At 41.1% G+C, this 14,867-nt stretch overlaps 1 protein-coding gene across 1 annotated transcript; it reads right to left on the bottom strand.

The window, feature by feature from the left end:
* Nucleotides 1-4,413: 4,413 nt before the first annotated feature.
* Nucleotides 4,414-14,791, bottom strand: cnot4a (CCR4-NOT transcription complex, subunit 4a). Its single transcript, XM_085282640.1, has 13 exons — nucleotides 14,564-14,791; nucleotides 12,533-12,755; nucleotides 12,134-12,331; nucleotides 11,764-11,850; nucleotides 11,536-11,637; nucleotides 11,178-11,303; nucleotides 10,964-11,088; nucleotides 10,668-10,874; nucleotides 10,494-10,551; nucleotides 10,109-10,364; nucleotides 9,256-9,753; nucleotides 8,788-9,021; nucleotides 4,414-6,897 (listed from the first exon to the last, which is right to left on the bottom strand). The coding sequence occupies exons 2-13, from the start codon at nucleotides 12,704-12,706 to the stop codon at nucleotides 6,569-6,571; spliced, it is 2,394 nt and encodes a 797-aa protein (XP_085138766.1). The 5' UTR covers nucleotides 12,707-12,755; nucleotides 14,564-14,791; the 3' UTR covers nucleotides 4,414-6,568.
* Between the last annotated feature and the right edge of the window lie 76 nt (nucleotides 14,792-14,867).

A 14,867-nucleotide genomic window follows, 5' to 3' on the forward strand; every position in this document is an offset into this window, starting at 1 on the left:
TCCTCTACAGATGATCAGATGATCTATTAGCTGTTTGACAACTACTCTTTCAGGAATTTCTGAGATGAATAGAAGGTTGGAGATTGGCCTAACCCTTTCACGCATAGTGGAAGCAATTTCTGAACTAACTCAGAAAGTTTAATTGGAGAAAAAGACTGTAAATGAATATCAATGGTACTGAAAGTAGATAATGTTACATCTGTGACATGATTATGAGTAATTTTTCTCTAATAATTAAAAAAAAATTTGTGAAGAAATTCATGAAGTCATTACTAGTTATCACTGAAGGACTGGTTGGCTCAATGGTGCCCTGACTTTTTGTCAGCCTCGCTATAGTGCTGAAGAGAAACCTAAGGTTGTTCTTATTTTCTTCAATCAATGATGAATATTCTAGCTTTTTTATAAACTATTTTTCCAGGATAAAAGATGTTCTTCTAAATTTTTGATTTTCCTCTCCAGTTTACAACTTACCTCCTTTAAGGTGCCCATTTGAGAGTTATTCCAGGGAGTCAAGTACTTCTGATTTGAGGCTCTCTTTTTCACAGCAGCTACAGTATCCAAAGTCATACATAGTGAGGAGGTAAAATTATTAACAAGATAATAAAGCTCTGTTGGAGTGGCGTTCAGGTAGCTGCTCTGCTCTGTGTTGGTACAAGGCCTTGAATATGATAACAGTGGGTGAATTATACTCTTAAACTTAGTTACAGGACTTTCAGAAAGACATCTACTGTGATGAAATCTACTCCCTACTGCAAGCGGAGGTAGATTTTAGTGCATGTTTTTAGACGATGGCAAATTTTGGGGATAATTTTTCCCTCTGTACACCATCGCAGTGAATTTTAAAGCAAACAAGCTGCAACAGAAGTGCATACTTGAAGCATGAACTGTTTTAGGAATTAAAGCCACTTTTATCCACAGTCCCCCGTTTTCAGAGGCTCAGAAGTACTTGGACATTTGCAAGGTGTGGCCTTAGTTTGAACTCACAGGAGAGGACAAGATGCAGCGACATTGTTGGATCTAAGCTGCTGTGCATGTTGCACTGCACACAGATCCCATATGGCGGAGCCATTACATACTGTGATGATAGAGGATCATGTCAGCTTTCCTGGCCAGGGCACATTAACTGGACTGCTGGAGGATTTACAGTAAAGGCTCGTGTGGGTCAGTCTAGAGTTGTACACACTGCAAAAAGTATTTCTTTCATTAAACTGTTCAGCTAAATAAAATATCTCTTAAATTTGTGCACCAGGTGTCTTAAATTGTCAGACTTGTCATGTTTCCTTACATTGCTATTTGTGGTTGGGAAAATATAAATAGGCAACTGCTAATACGTTCACTGAGTTATGAAAAAGTAACAGATTTTAATTCAGTCTAAAATATTCACCGTAATGTTTTCTTATGATTCCATTTTTAAAAAAATATTTCATGTTTATTATTGATTAATTTTCCTGATTTTATTATTAATCCGTTAAATATGTTCATTATGCTTTTGGAACACTGATAAGTTTTTTTCTGTATACTTTAGTCAGACCCAAAGGCAAATTATTTGGTTTTAAGACCAGTTTTGTTATTTGAAGCTTTGTTTATCCAAGCATTAAAGGATTTTATGTGTATTATGATAAATATACAGAAAATGTTCTGTCAAATAAGGTAACATGGAGTGTTACCTGGCCCAGTCATGCTGACTGTGGTGGACCATTCTGGTTTTCTTTAAATGTTTTATCAAAAGTCATTTCCTTGTTTTTTCATTAAAATGACTTATTTGTCACAAAGGCCGTGGTCTAGTTTTCTGCTCACCAACTCATTTATTAGCCAGTTTCAGATTTCTGCTCCACTTTTATCAGTCTAATATGAGAGTAAACAGATTGTGAAAATGGTCATTTTTTGCAGTGCATGCAGCTCCACTGCTGAGAGGGCCTGTCAGAGGCTGACAAATGGAGAGAGTGCTTTCTGCTGAGAGCAGTCCCTGCAGGTTTCCCAAGTGGGCACCAGCCCAGGGCCAGGAAATTACACATGTACATCACTGACCATCATAACGCTGTCATATGAAAGACTGCATAGCCTAAAACTAAGTTTAGACTGTCCTGTCTGACACAAATGCACGGTTTGAAGACCAGTAACTTGGTTTCTGATATGCTGAAGACTTTGGTTGATTCAGGTAACATGAAGAAGACTAGCTGTACAGCAAGGTCAGTATGCTGCTACCCCTAACCTCTGATGTCACTTCCTGTCAAATAAATGGAATTGACTGCTGGGCATTTTCCTGCTCCTGTATCTAAGAGAGACACCACGGAAAACAATAAAAAAATAGCCTTTTATTTTCCACACATCATTTCTGTACAGGCTTTTTCTGTGTTAGTATTTCATACTTTTGTATTTTGTGTATATCTTTAAGTTTAAAGTTCTAATTTAGTAAGGGTCAATAATTTGTCAATGTCATACTTCACAGTGACTGCAGCTACTGTGCCCTCTGCACACATCCTCATATACTGTAGCTGCAGTCCTCAAGGAAAGCGAGGCTTCAGCAGTTTAACAGACTGAACCCCTGCAGAGGACAGCTCTGTGGAAGAGTGAAAAATCAGGGCTTTTTCTGCTTCATCCAGAGATAACACCTGAGCAGAGTTTCATGTGTGTTTTTTTTTTTTTTTTACTTCAGTGCAAAATGAGTTGGTTTTGTAGAAAAACAGACAAAAGAAGCCTGGAATTTAAAGTCTCATAAGCATAAACGTTCTTTTATGATCCAATATGATCTGCTTTGACCCAGGTGTTTTGCGATGTGCTGCAAAAATCGATACCTCTCTACGAATTACCTCTAACCTTTACACCTTAGTCATCCACCATCCTCTTTAGCCTTATGATGAACGTAATTATGCAGCTTCATCAAAGCAAGCAAATCAATAAACTAATCCGCAAGTCCATCGTGCCTTCTTCAGTGCCGATCTTTTTCCACTTGAGCAGAAACGGCGCCAAACGCCAGAGTTATTTTCCATAGCTGGAGAAAACAGATTTCTAAAGACGTCAGTCATGCATCATCGCTACGATCCCTCCATTATGTTTCATCAGTCTGCACGAGTGTTTGTTGGCCCGGGAACACTCACAGCGGAGCCCCCCCAACCCACCCCCTCCATCTGTGTTGCTGCTGACTCATTGTCACAACCCCTGAATCTGCTGCCTGCCTGCATTATTTACACTCACCTTCCTCTGTTGGTGCCTCCTCAGCACCTGCAGCCTAAAACTAGAGGCGGGGCAGCTCCAAGCATCCCGGGGTGTTCATTTTAGCCACATGTCCACTTAGCACCAGCCGACTCATCGATTAATCGAATGAAAGAAACAAAGACGTCATTGGCCATTTGAACAACTGAATAATTCTTTCCTTCGATTGATCGGCGAATACACCGAGTGTGTTTTGTTTATTGAAACTTTATCTGGAGATCATAGACAAATACGCCAAGAAAAAACAGTTTCAAGTGCTGCTTGTTCTGATTCTTCAGTGTGATTTGCTTCTGCTTTAGTTTTCATTATTATGATGCTTATTTCTGGATATTAAGGATTTAATATTTTCACATCATTATTTTTATTTATTATTAAAGCATTCTCATACCTACTATTGCATTTGAATCTGGACAGTCTTCATAAACAACTTGAAAATGATATTGTGATATTGATATGATATTGTTGAACTTGAAATGTTATTGTACATGCTACAGAAGGATAGTGAGCTTGAAAGACTTTAAACTATGACAGTTATAAGTAATTTTAACACCTTAAACTGCCAAATAAAAACGTTTACTTCTGGTTCTAATTGGGACCTTCAGATCATGTATGTGTAATTAATCTCCCATAGAAACAATATTCAGAGTTAAACAGCATATTGGAGGCATCAGATTCAGTTAACTGACTGCAGAAATAGTGGAGACACTGTAAAGAGTAATAACTGTGCTCCTCCCCGTGTCTGTCAGAAGTCCTGCAGGACAAAAAAAAAAAAAGAAGAGACCTCGCTGCAGCAGGTATCTACTGCTGCATTGGCTGGGGAGAGTGCAGAGCTGCAAACTAAAGGACAGTGATACGCACACATGCTCTGCTCCTGGCAGCAATGCTGCAATGAAAAGATGTTGCATTCAAAGAAATCTGACCAAGGATCATGCCCATCAGTACTCTGCCTATATCCAATCACTGAAAACGCTTAGTGGTGAAAATGCGGTGTATTTGAAAAACTGTAGTCTGTGTCGTTCTGTGTCACCTTGTGTGCTCAGCTGAAGTTTGACTGCAGAGCTTCCTAGCTGACAAAAAGTGATCTGCCCCCCAGTGGAAGGATTTGGAATAATAGAGGAGCAACTTAAAAGTGAGCTTCCTGGGATTTGTATTTTCTGCAGAAAGGCAGTGATGAGAAGACAACAGCAGACAAACACCAGCTCAGAGTTTTTAGTTTTATTTAAGGTTCATTTTTCCAGACCTGCAGAGGACAGTTCACTTCCTTTAAGCGCCTCAAATTTGTCGTTTTGTTTATTTTTTCCTTGCAACATCATGTTAAAACCCATTGTATGACTCTGTGTTGGTTTCTCCTGGATGACTTTGTTCATTTTGTGAATACTGTTAAATAGAGAACAGCAGGGGGGGAGGATGGGGATCAGAGAGACAGAGCAAGATTGAGAGAGAAGAGAGCGGTAGAGAGAGCAAACACAGATCAGAATTAAGACTTCAAAAAGAAAAAAAGGTGGTGGTCAGAGAGGTTGATTTCAAATCCTAAAGGCTCCTTAAATCACTACTACAGTACTTGGTATTGTCTTGCGGCACCTTCCTTTGTGACACATGATCAGATACAGTTGTCAAAGTCATGTACAATATTGCATATTTTTCAGCAGTCCTGATGCTCTCCTTCCTATCGCTCAAGCTTCTCTCTCACTCTCTCTCATCTGTCCATTTTAAGGCCTCGTTTAAGCCCTCGTGGGTCAAACAAAGGGACCTGTTAACCCCTTTATTACCCTCGTTAGTATTCGACATATCCTCATCCATCTAGTCATTGTCCTTACTAAGTGGTGGCTGTCCATGTTAGGGCTAGCTATTGTAGGTACCACACAGTGGCACTGTGAGTCTAACCCTAGTGCTCAGGATGTGTGCCACGATCTCCCAAAGCCCTGGCTCCCTGCGGTTAGGCGATGCTCTATCCTCTGATACAGAGGTTCAGCAAAATTTTCCCTCCAGCAGGACGGGGCCAATGGGAGTTCCCCTCGACTAAAGAGAATGTGAGCCAAGTGGCCTCTCAAAGCAGGCCATTTGTGTCCTTACCTAACAGGGAGCCCATGCATAGCCTGTGCCCTCAACTCCCCCGTCTCATCTGCATTTTGACCTTTACTAACCAATTCTTAGCTTCTTTTTTTGTTTTTGAGGTTTCGTTTTATTTATTCATTTTTGAACCCACTCAACAAAAAGCTAAGACCAACCCCTCTTCTCTCCAGCCCCCTTCAGACATGCGCTTCTTTTTGTTAATCTTACACATCAGCTAAACGTCTAGATGGTCACTTTTTCTGTATTTCAATCACCGTCTTGTACGGCTGGACCTGACGGCATTTACAAATCAATTTGAAGTTTGATTGCAAACAGGCATGTTGGTGGATAGGCACGCACACGATGATGATTCACTAGGAGGCGGCTCTAAACAGCAATTACATGTACACAATGATAATTTATCTAATCGACTCCTTTTCTCATTCACAATGTGATTACTACAATCTTCTTTGATGTGATTTGCCTATTTCCAAAGACAGATCTGTCTCGATGCCTGTGTGTAAGAAGCAGGGTACGGTAGGAGAAGCAAAGCAGCAAGTCTTTTCTTTTTTTTGTCTCCCTTCCCTTATATATCTGAATAAACATAAATATAAAGGTGACTCAAGACAGAATGACAACTCCCTTTGAACGAGGTGATGTCACGAATCCCATGTCTGAAAAGGGCTTCCCTCTTTCATCTCTCCTTATTCTCGACACAACTGTAAGAATTAACCGTTTCACAGACTCCTGTTAAACTGGGGAGGATGAGGGTCTTTGGGGCAAAGCTTCAAAGAGCAGATTCACAGCTTGGTTCATTCCTCGAAAACTAATCAAGACTTCAACTTTCAAACACACAAATGCTGTTCATGCTTAATTATTAGTTACTTTTAAAATAAAAAGACCTCACATCAGCTAATTTGTTTATTTGCCAGTTTGTGGAGTTAACTCTCATGTCACCACTGGGTGCTCGATCCTATATTGATTCTTGTGCTCTCCGTTAACAGTAAGCTACATAATGAATCCCATGTTACACCCAGAACTAGGTCTAAGGAGTGGTGAATGCAGCAGACAAAAAGGTACTGATAACTTGTGTGCCACAAACAAAACAAAATAAAATGCCTTCAGAGTGGACAAAAAGGAAGGATGAAGAGAAAAAAGATGAAAGCATGTTTGTTACTTTGTTAATTTTTCATACTCTGCAGATTGGTGTGTATTGCATTGGGAGGGGGAGGGGGGAGGGTACAAGATGAGTGGGTATAAAGTGGTAGTGGGGCAATGGATGGGTGTCTGCTGTAGTCTATGTTCAGTGGCGGTCCACAGCAGCACTCTGTAGCAGCTCTGTGGAGGGCTGTCCTGGGGGTCTGAAGGCGGTCTGGAAGCCTGGGGGAGGGGAGTGGAACTGACTGGCGGGATTGGCTGTGGGAGGGGGAAGGTAGGGAGCCCAGCCGGCGGCGGCTCTGTGGTGAAGAGGGATGTGGGCATCGAGGAGGCTGCTGTGGAGGGGCTGGGGAGTGGGCATCGCTGAGCTGGCAGGGCCGTCCATCTCTGTGAGCGCCTGCAGGGATTTAAGCCAGTGTGGTGGGTTATCGTCCTGGAGGCAGTCTAAACTGTTGCCGGCTGAGGCTGGGATGCCTGCGGGGAGTTATGGAGAGGGAGGACAAGAGATGAGTGATGGCAAAAAAAACACCACAACACAAATCTGACATAAAGACAATGATTTTTGTGATCAGCTGCTTTGTTGAAACATTTAGAGTAGTGCTGTCATTGGTGACTTTACTCATCATTTCTATTCGATATAACAATATATTGCTTATATGACACATCAAAATGGAAAAGTTATGCAACTTCATTTGAAAGGCTTTTCTTAATCATGTAGTTAAGACACTAAATCAGTTTAAAAAACACTTTAAAATGTTTTTTGTCTTTTCTGTTATCAGTCATAATAGCTGGCACACATTTACGCTTTATGCTAAAAAAATGAAACTCTTCATACTTTCTTCATTTTGTCATCCAAAGCTGTAAAAATTTCAGAACTCCAGGGTTAGTCTTGTGTGAGCTTGTCGCTCGCGCTCCTCCCTCTGCTCAAAAATGTCATAAATGACCACATTGTGCCACTTCTATGATAGTTAAAAAAGGAGGAAGCATTTTGATGCCTGTAAAATATTTATGGTGCTCTTTCCTTGCTATTATTCTGCTAAATACGCTGATGGAATTTCCCAGGATATGTTTGACATTCAAATCAGACGTCATACCAAACTACTCATCCTCACTACCAGACCAGATGGAAAATGACTGCTTACAATTATGACTTGGCGAAAGATAATAACTTGATTTCCATTACCACAAAAGACAAAACAAAAAAAGAATCTAATAACTCATCCATGATTTGTATATACCCAGTTTTAAACTTGCTTAACCCTTTAGAGCCGATCGGAGCGGGAACGCTCTGTTATGTGTAACTATTTTTAAATCCCAGTAGCACTGCAACCACGTAAGCTAGCGCAAAAATTTTTTTTGCATATGAAACCGGAGGAGTTGTACTTACATCTGATGGCATCAGCTTGTCCTAGATCACGGTTTCCTTCCACATATAGCTTTGCAAAAACTGCATAAAAAGCGCTTGCAGGAACAAAAACATAATATTCCAGAAACACGCTTTACCGATCCGATCAGCTGTCCATAACACTTCCTATGTTGGAATAGACGTCAGCGCGAACTTTTGCATTTCCGCCATTACCTGGCCGAAACCGGAAGTGACGTCATTTTCGCGGAAATGTAGTCTTTTTTGCGATCAGGGCCTCAGGGCCTATACTGCTCTTTTTAAAAGTTATCTTTGACTTTATGACTTTCTGTGTCGTTTTTGGGATGCTTAGGACTCATATTGCACTGCTGGAAATAGTTTATTTTGATGCATATGCTGCTTTTTTGCAAATTTGCAGTATAATATTTATTTTCGTTTTTCCTGCAGTGTATAAAAATTGGTGTATTTCAAAAATAAAACTATGAAGACACTCAAAATAAATTTCCTGTGGTGGAAAACTATTTTGTGCAACTTTTTTGTATTTACAGTTTTGAGGGATAAGCCTCTTAAATTTCTCTAACTACAAATATATGTTAAAAAATCAAAAACGATTTTCAATTTTTTTGTAGTTTATTGCACTTTTTTGCAATTTATGTAATTACTATGCACTTAATGAATACATATTATTAAAATCTGGGCTATAATGGTTGTATTGATGTATAGCAACTTGAAATGCTCCCAAAAATGGCTCCACAGCATGTAAAAATATAATATAAGCTCTGGCGGACTTGGTTCTATGGTAGGTCTTAAAGGGTTAAACGTGTCAGCCTTTATCATGTTAAATATTAAATATCAAGTAATTTCACTAATAATGCTGATGTTTTTACAGACCAATCTTTTAGGACTAAACAATAATTTCAAACAAACAAAAGCCCAAACCAGTTATTTTGGATTTTTGCTTCATAAAAGATGTGAAATGTTGCTGTGAACTAATTGCCAACCTGTAATAATAGCGGGGTCCATCCAACTGCCTGTGCCGTCCCAGCTCAGGCTGTGCGACATGCCTGCAGGTCCAGCTGGCCCACCAATGTGGTTAACACTGTTGGAGGATGAGGAGGAGGAAGAGGACGAGGAATTTGGGAGGCCCCCAAAGTTGATATTAATGTTGGGCAGAAGAGCCCTGAGACCATCCTGCCACTCTTTCACATTTAAGCCGTCTATAGAGCTGCTGTTTTCTACAAGAGAGAAGTAAACAGACATGTCAGCTCCTCAGGTGTTTTTGTGTTTAAGTACAAAACTGCATCTGCCAGCAAAAAAAAAATCAATACATGCTAATCAAAACAAGTATCATAATGCCATGCCGCGGCACACATGTGCTGTGAAATTAAATAGCTTGTTGATTGTCTGTTTTGCATGCACTACTGCAATGTGACACAGAAAGGTGCCAAAGTGACCCACGGGTCTGGTACCTGAGATGGGGATCCCTCCCAGCCCTGTGTTGTGCTGAGGCGGCAGATTCAGGTCCAGAAAATTACTGTGTGAGGCAGCACTGGCTGAGTGGTTCAAGTGTGTGAGGTTATTCCGTGTGGGCACGCCCAACCAGGGGTGTCTGGCAGCTGGCTGCTGCTGACTGGCCTGGCTGTTGTGAGTGCTGGGGAAACTGAAGGAGCTGTAGATGGTTCTGTGGTGCTGTGGGACACGTGGGAGGCCACTGGGGAAGTGATGGGAAGCGCTGGGGTTAGGGTTGGAGGGTGGCAGGCTGGGTCCATGGTTGCTCCCCTGGATGAGGGGCCCTGGGGATGAAGGGCTCTGATCCTGTACTGACAACTCCTTCTCTATCAGGTCGGCCAAAGCCTTGCGAGTCACATCGAAAGGATCAAAGCCCAGGTCGTCATCCTGCTGTTTGCTGGATGAGCCAAAGCCAAAGGCCGCCTGCCAGTCTGTGGAGGACGACACTGGTATTGTGTCTGAAGGGAGAGAAAACACAGAGGTTATAGGAGACACAAAACTTCGACTACCTGATAAACTTAGATGATAAAGATTACACCTGCAATAGTTTTGAAATTTCCTTACATGCAAATTAAACAAACTTCCCCTTTTTATTATAGTCTTATACGTTTGAGCTTGAATAGGTATTAGATACATTAAAATTTAAGTGCAACTTGTGCCTAAGCATTTTCTGCTTATCATTTACATTACCGGCATTAGTTATATTGGCTCAATGTTTAGAAAACGGAACATTTTTCAACAGAAAATTTAGAATACAGCAGATAGAAGTAATCTAAATGTTTGACAGCTAGATTAAACATGGTGTTATTCTACCTGATGTGAAGAGGCTCTGTGGTTCAGGGGTCATAGGCCAGTCGGAACTGCCGCGAGGGGAGCTGGGGAAGGGTGGCAGACCAGCAGGGAGGGGGTTTGGATGTCTGAAGTTACTGTTGTCTGAAAAGAGTGACTGGGACTCAGCTGCAGCACCCTCAAAGGGCGAACGGGCTGTGATGTCTGACATGCTGATGGGCACTACCAGGCTGGGCTTAGTTAAACCCGGGGGAGGGGAGGGCGAGTCACTTGTGGGTATCTTTATTAAAAAAGAAAAAAAAACCAAGAAAGAAGAAAATGTTTGTGAAGTTGTCCTTATTACTGCTGATTCATACTCAGATTTATATTCAAACAAAAGAACCACAGAGGTTGGTTAATGCTATATTACCTGTTGTAAAGTCTCGCCATTTACCATGCCGATAGACTCTGGAGGTTTGTCACTGGGACTGCAGGTAGAAAATTTATATATAGACAGAAAAAAAAAAAGGTCATTGCAAAATAAATACACAATTGCTTTATTCAATAACATGCAAGTCCTTTTCCGGAGGAAAAATCCATGTACCTGTTACTGTCACAGTTAGAGGAAAAGGGGGACAAGGCAGTACGCTGGCCTGGACCTAGCTCTGTTTCTAGCCCATCTGAAGTAATAGCTTCTTGGTCTAGATAGTCTAGCAGTGGAGGGGACTTGCGGTCTTCTGAAAGCCCGTTGGACAGTTTGTTATGCCCTGACAGCGTCGGCCACCCATCTTTACCATTGCTACTGTTGGTTCTGTTACAAAGCAGGACAGAAATTAGCCTCCGCTGCACTGTGAGTAAATAATAAAAATACAACAAATCTAAATATTAATAAAAACCAACCTCTGTGTGGAGTTGGATTTACTCTTTGACTTTTCTGTTCCACAAGCTGGAGGTTGTAGAAAGCTAGGGTTAATTTTATAGAGGTCTTGGAGGAGTTTTTGCTCATACTCTTGATGTTTTCCTGCCTGAAGAAACAACATAACATGGGTCAAAAAGGTGCTTTAAACCACAACTGACTCTCATTGTGGGAAGAGGAAAAAAAAAAAAAGTGTACCTGCATCTCCTCTTTAGTAAAGCTAGCTGCTTCATCCCCCAACTCATGTAGGTACATACAATCAGGTTTGGGACACTGCATACTTTTGAGGAAGTAACTGCAGTATTTTGTTGTGCCTAAAGAAGCCTGCAAAAGAAAGAAATAGAAGAAGAAGAAAATTTTACATAGAAATTCATACTAATTCTTTTCAAAGAATTCTTTATCTTCTCTGTGTAATCTGCATTGTTTACAATGACGTTTGTGTTAAATAGCTAGAAGCAGAAAAGAAAATGAAGAATAAAATGACTAATTTTTGTGCACTTTAAAAGACTACTAAAATCACTAAAAATTAACAAAGATTTTTGGGTCAACTTCTCACCTTGAGTGTTCTGCCATCAACAACCACATTGTTCACACACTGTATTGCTCTTAGAGCATCTTCAGAGCGGATGTAAGTAACATAAGCGCTGGCACTAGGCCCCTAAAAAACAAAACAGGTAAATAAACATGCCATTGATGCGGTTGCATACTTTTATGAGCTCACTGTAGCTATGAAAGAGGATTTTCATTATTAAATTGCCGTTTTAACCTAATCCACCCTCCTCACCTGTGAACCTGCGTAAGATGTGCTATTGTTGATGACCACTTTATGGATTTTCCCAAACCTCCCAAAATACTCCGGCCGTTTTAGGACCTGTGGGTAAAACACAGCAACACTTGTGACAAAGTGCTGGAGATACTGAGCTCTTTCAAACTGAATATTCAACAGAATCACGAATCACGAGGAAGCTGCAGGTAAAAACATTTAAATATACATAAAGATCATTCTCCAACAAAGTACATTTAAACTTCACTGCATCTGTCAAGCCCAAATCTACAGTGACACAGCCACTTCCTTAGCTGCATCAAACTGAATACCATAAGTTTCAACGCTCCTGTCACAGGTAGCTGAAGTGTAATGTCAGCATTACACTCACCTCTGGGTCAGCGAGTCGCTGCGAGAGCCCCACCACAAACACCAGATTTCTCTGGACCACTCTGACACTGGCCAGATGCTTGCGGTTTTCTGTCACCTTTTGCTTCTTCTCATTCTGTTTCTGCTTCTTTTCATTCTTTATCCTTTGGATCTCCTCCTGTGACAGAGGCTTGTACACAGCAGGGTCCTCTGGATAAGGCTACACAAAAACACAAAGAACTGCGTTACAAACAGAAATATCTCCCATTCAAAGGAAAAAAAATTACTAATTTAAGGCATGGTTACACACAAGCTACACCTGTGTAATTCTAATTACATGATGTCTCCTCCAACAAGACTGCTGAGCCAGACAAATCATCCTCCTGTTTAATGAGCTTAATGGCATCTACATCCATTTCACCTTTCTGCATGCGGGGCAGAGGCCGTTCTCATCTGTACGGATGCGGTGCCAACAGAAGCGGCAGATCTGGTAGCCACAGGTGCAGGGGAAGAAGTTGACGTCATCAATCTCCAGCGGCTCCATGCACAGTGGGCACTCCATGGGGTCGTCCTTCATTTCAGGGCTGTGGGACATCCTATGGCGCAGCAAGGCTGAGTACTGAAGCGGATCACAGAGCACAGGGCTACCAAAACATAAATGAAGAGTATAAGAGCTCCACTCAGAACTGACTAAATATAGCAAGCAATATATTTACAATTTATTTAGAATGACTGAACTTGTTGTCAGTGCAGATGCTTAACAGCAGAAAGGTATAGCAGTTTCAATTGAACTTCCAACGTGACAATATATCAGTGAACACGCCAAAATACTTTTAATTGCATTTTTAAATGCAATTTTTTGAATGCCAAAACAGTTACTTAAGATCACCCAGCATTTTAAAACAACGTTTTTTAATCAAATGACAGCACAAAGTAGAGAAGCACCACTATAATAGCTAAACATCAGTATCAGCCTAGTTGATTACCTGGAGATTTTTAAAACAATCTGGTCAAGATTTTTTGCTTCTTTTGTAAAAAAAGAAAGAAAAAAAGACAAAAAAGGGGGGGAGGTATAAATGAAAACAACAACACACCCACCCCTATCGGCATCAGCTATAGGCCAAACTGTTATTTCAAACATTGTATCAGCTCAGGATTTCAGTGCTTCCCGAGTAATACAGCTGAAAATCATTGTGCTACACACAGAGCTGTAATATTTAAGTGATACATCAAAGATTAAGAAAAAGGTGTCAACAATTGACACATTTGTGTCTCAATACTATTTCAAACGGTCCTAAATTAATATATCCGACCGTTTTCGTTAGTCCTCAATAACAGTTAAATATATCTGAGTGTGCTACATCGCGCAAAGAGAAACACTCATCGGTAACACCTCTACAGATGACCACGAAAAGGCTTGAATAATAACGGGTCATTCTGGCCTCCACAGATGGAAGATTTGTTGCATTCTGTTGAGGTCTTTTCATTGGGCGGCACTGGTTTTTCTAGCTAGGTCTAAAATAAGCCAAATGGGTGTACGTACCAACCCAATCCTTAAAAAAACAGAACTAATGGTCGCAAAGTGATAATGCGGATGTTGTGGTATCTTTCTTGGGCTGACACGTCATGGTCGACGTTAAAGACAAATACAATAAAATAGGTTTATTTAGGAATGAATCGCCTGTTGTTGGCATTTAAACACCAGCCTGTTTTCTACGTGACAACACCGCTGCCAGCAGACGAGCCCATCGAGAGCTCGATAAAAACCTAAAAGACTATAGACATCCAATGCCGGGCAGCATTTTCGCAAATAACCCTACACGTACACGGCTAGCGCCGTTTAGCATTTTCACTCGCAGACATCCCCACTAAAGTCGTGAACAAATCGTGTTGGCCAAGCTGGTAACTTTAGCTGCTTAGTCTCCTGGATCGTACGTTATGACAGATGTTATTTGACTAACCACGGGCTAAGCTAACATTAGCCGCGAACTGGCAAAAGACGCCGGTCTGATTGAGACCAAGTATTCCGTGACAACTGCGATGTTAATCACAAATATAATGCATGTGGACATGAGACGTTCCCCAATATTGACGTTCGTAGTTTAAAAAAAACGTATGACATAACGTTATGGTGCCCCCCTATATAAAAAGTGACAGCTTGCTTAAGCTAACCCGTAGTTAGCCGGCTACATTATCAGAGTGTACGAGGGTTTGGAGTTGAGCTGACGACGAGGCCTTACATAAGCTAACACTGAACAGGGAACAAGTTGTTGGCACTATAAACAACTGTCATTGCTCAAACGACATTAAGATTAGCTGGGCAGAAATTCATGAAGAGTGAGAAAACTTTACAGTCAGTCAGTAAAATCGCAACAGACATAATTGCCCTTCATTTATTGAGGCAGAATGGAAGCTGGCTAGCTCAGCTAGCAGCTTGGTTAGCGTTACTTACCCTGTCCGTATTTAGCTTAGGATTCCTCTCCAAGGGAGTCACACTAAATTGGGCGGGGACTGCGAGCCAATGTATCTGAAATGTCAAAATATCTATAGAGGGTTACGTAAGATACCAGTAGTTGTGTTGTTCTGTTGTAATTAAAAGGCTATAAAGATATTTTGCCCCTTTCTTTTCTTGGTATTGTGGAGACAATTTACGCTCAAACCACCATCTTAGCTAGCATTATAGTTGGGAGGAGGGAGTGGGGCAAGTATTCAGTGCCACTGAGTCTGCGCAGATGGGCTGATGCTTTCAGGGAGAT

The sequence above is a fragment of the Mchenga conophoros genome, linkage group LG7, assembly GCF_057382185.1.
Source record: "Mchenga conophoros isolate Kocher_MC1m ecotype Shallow Benthic linkage group LG7, M_conophoros_male_GT1.1, whole genome shotgun sequence".
Lineage (NCBI taxonomy): Eukaryota > Metazoa > Chordata > Actinopteri > Cichliformes > Cichlidae > Mchenga > Mchenga conophoros.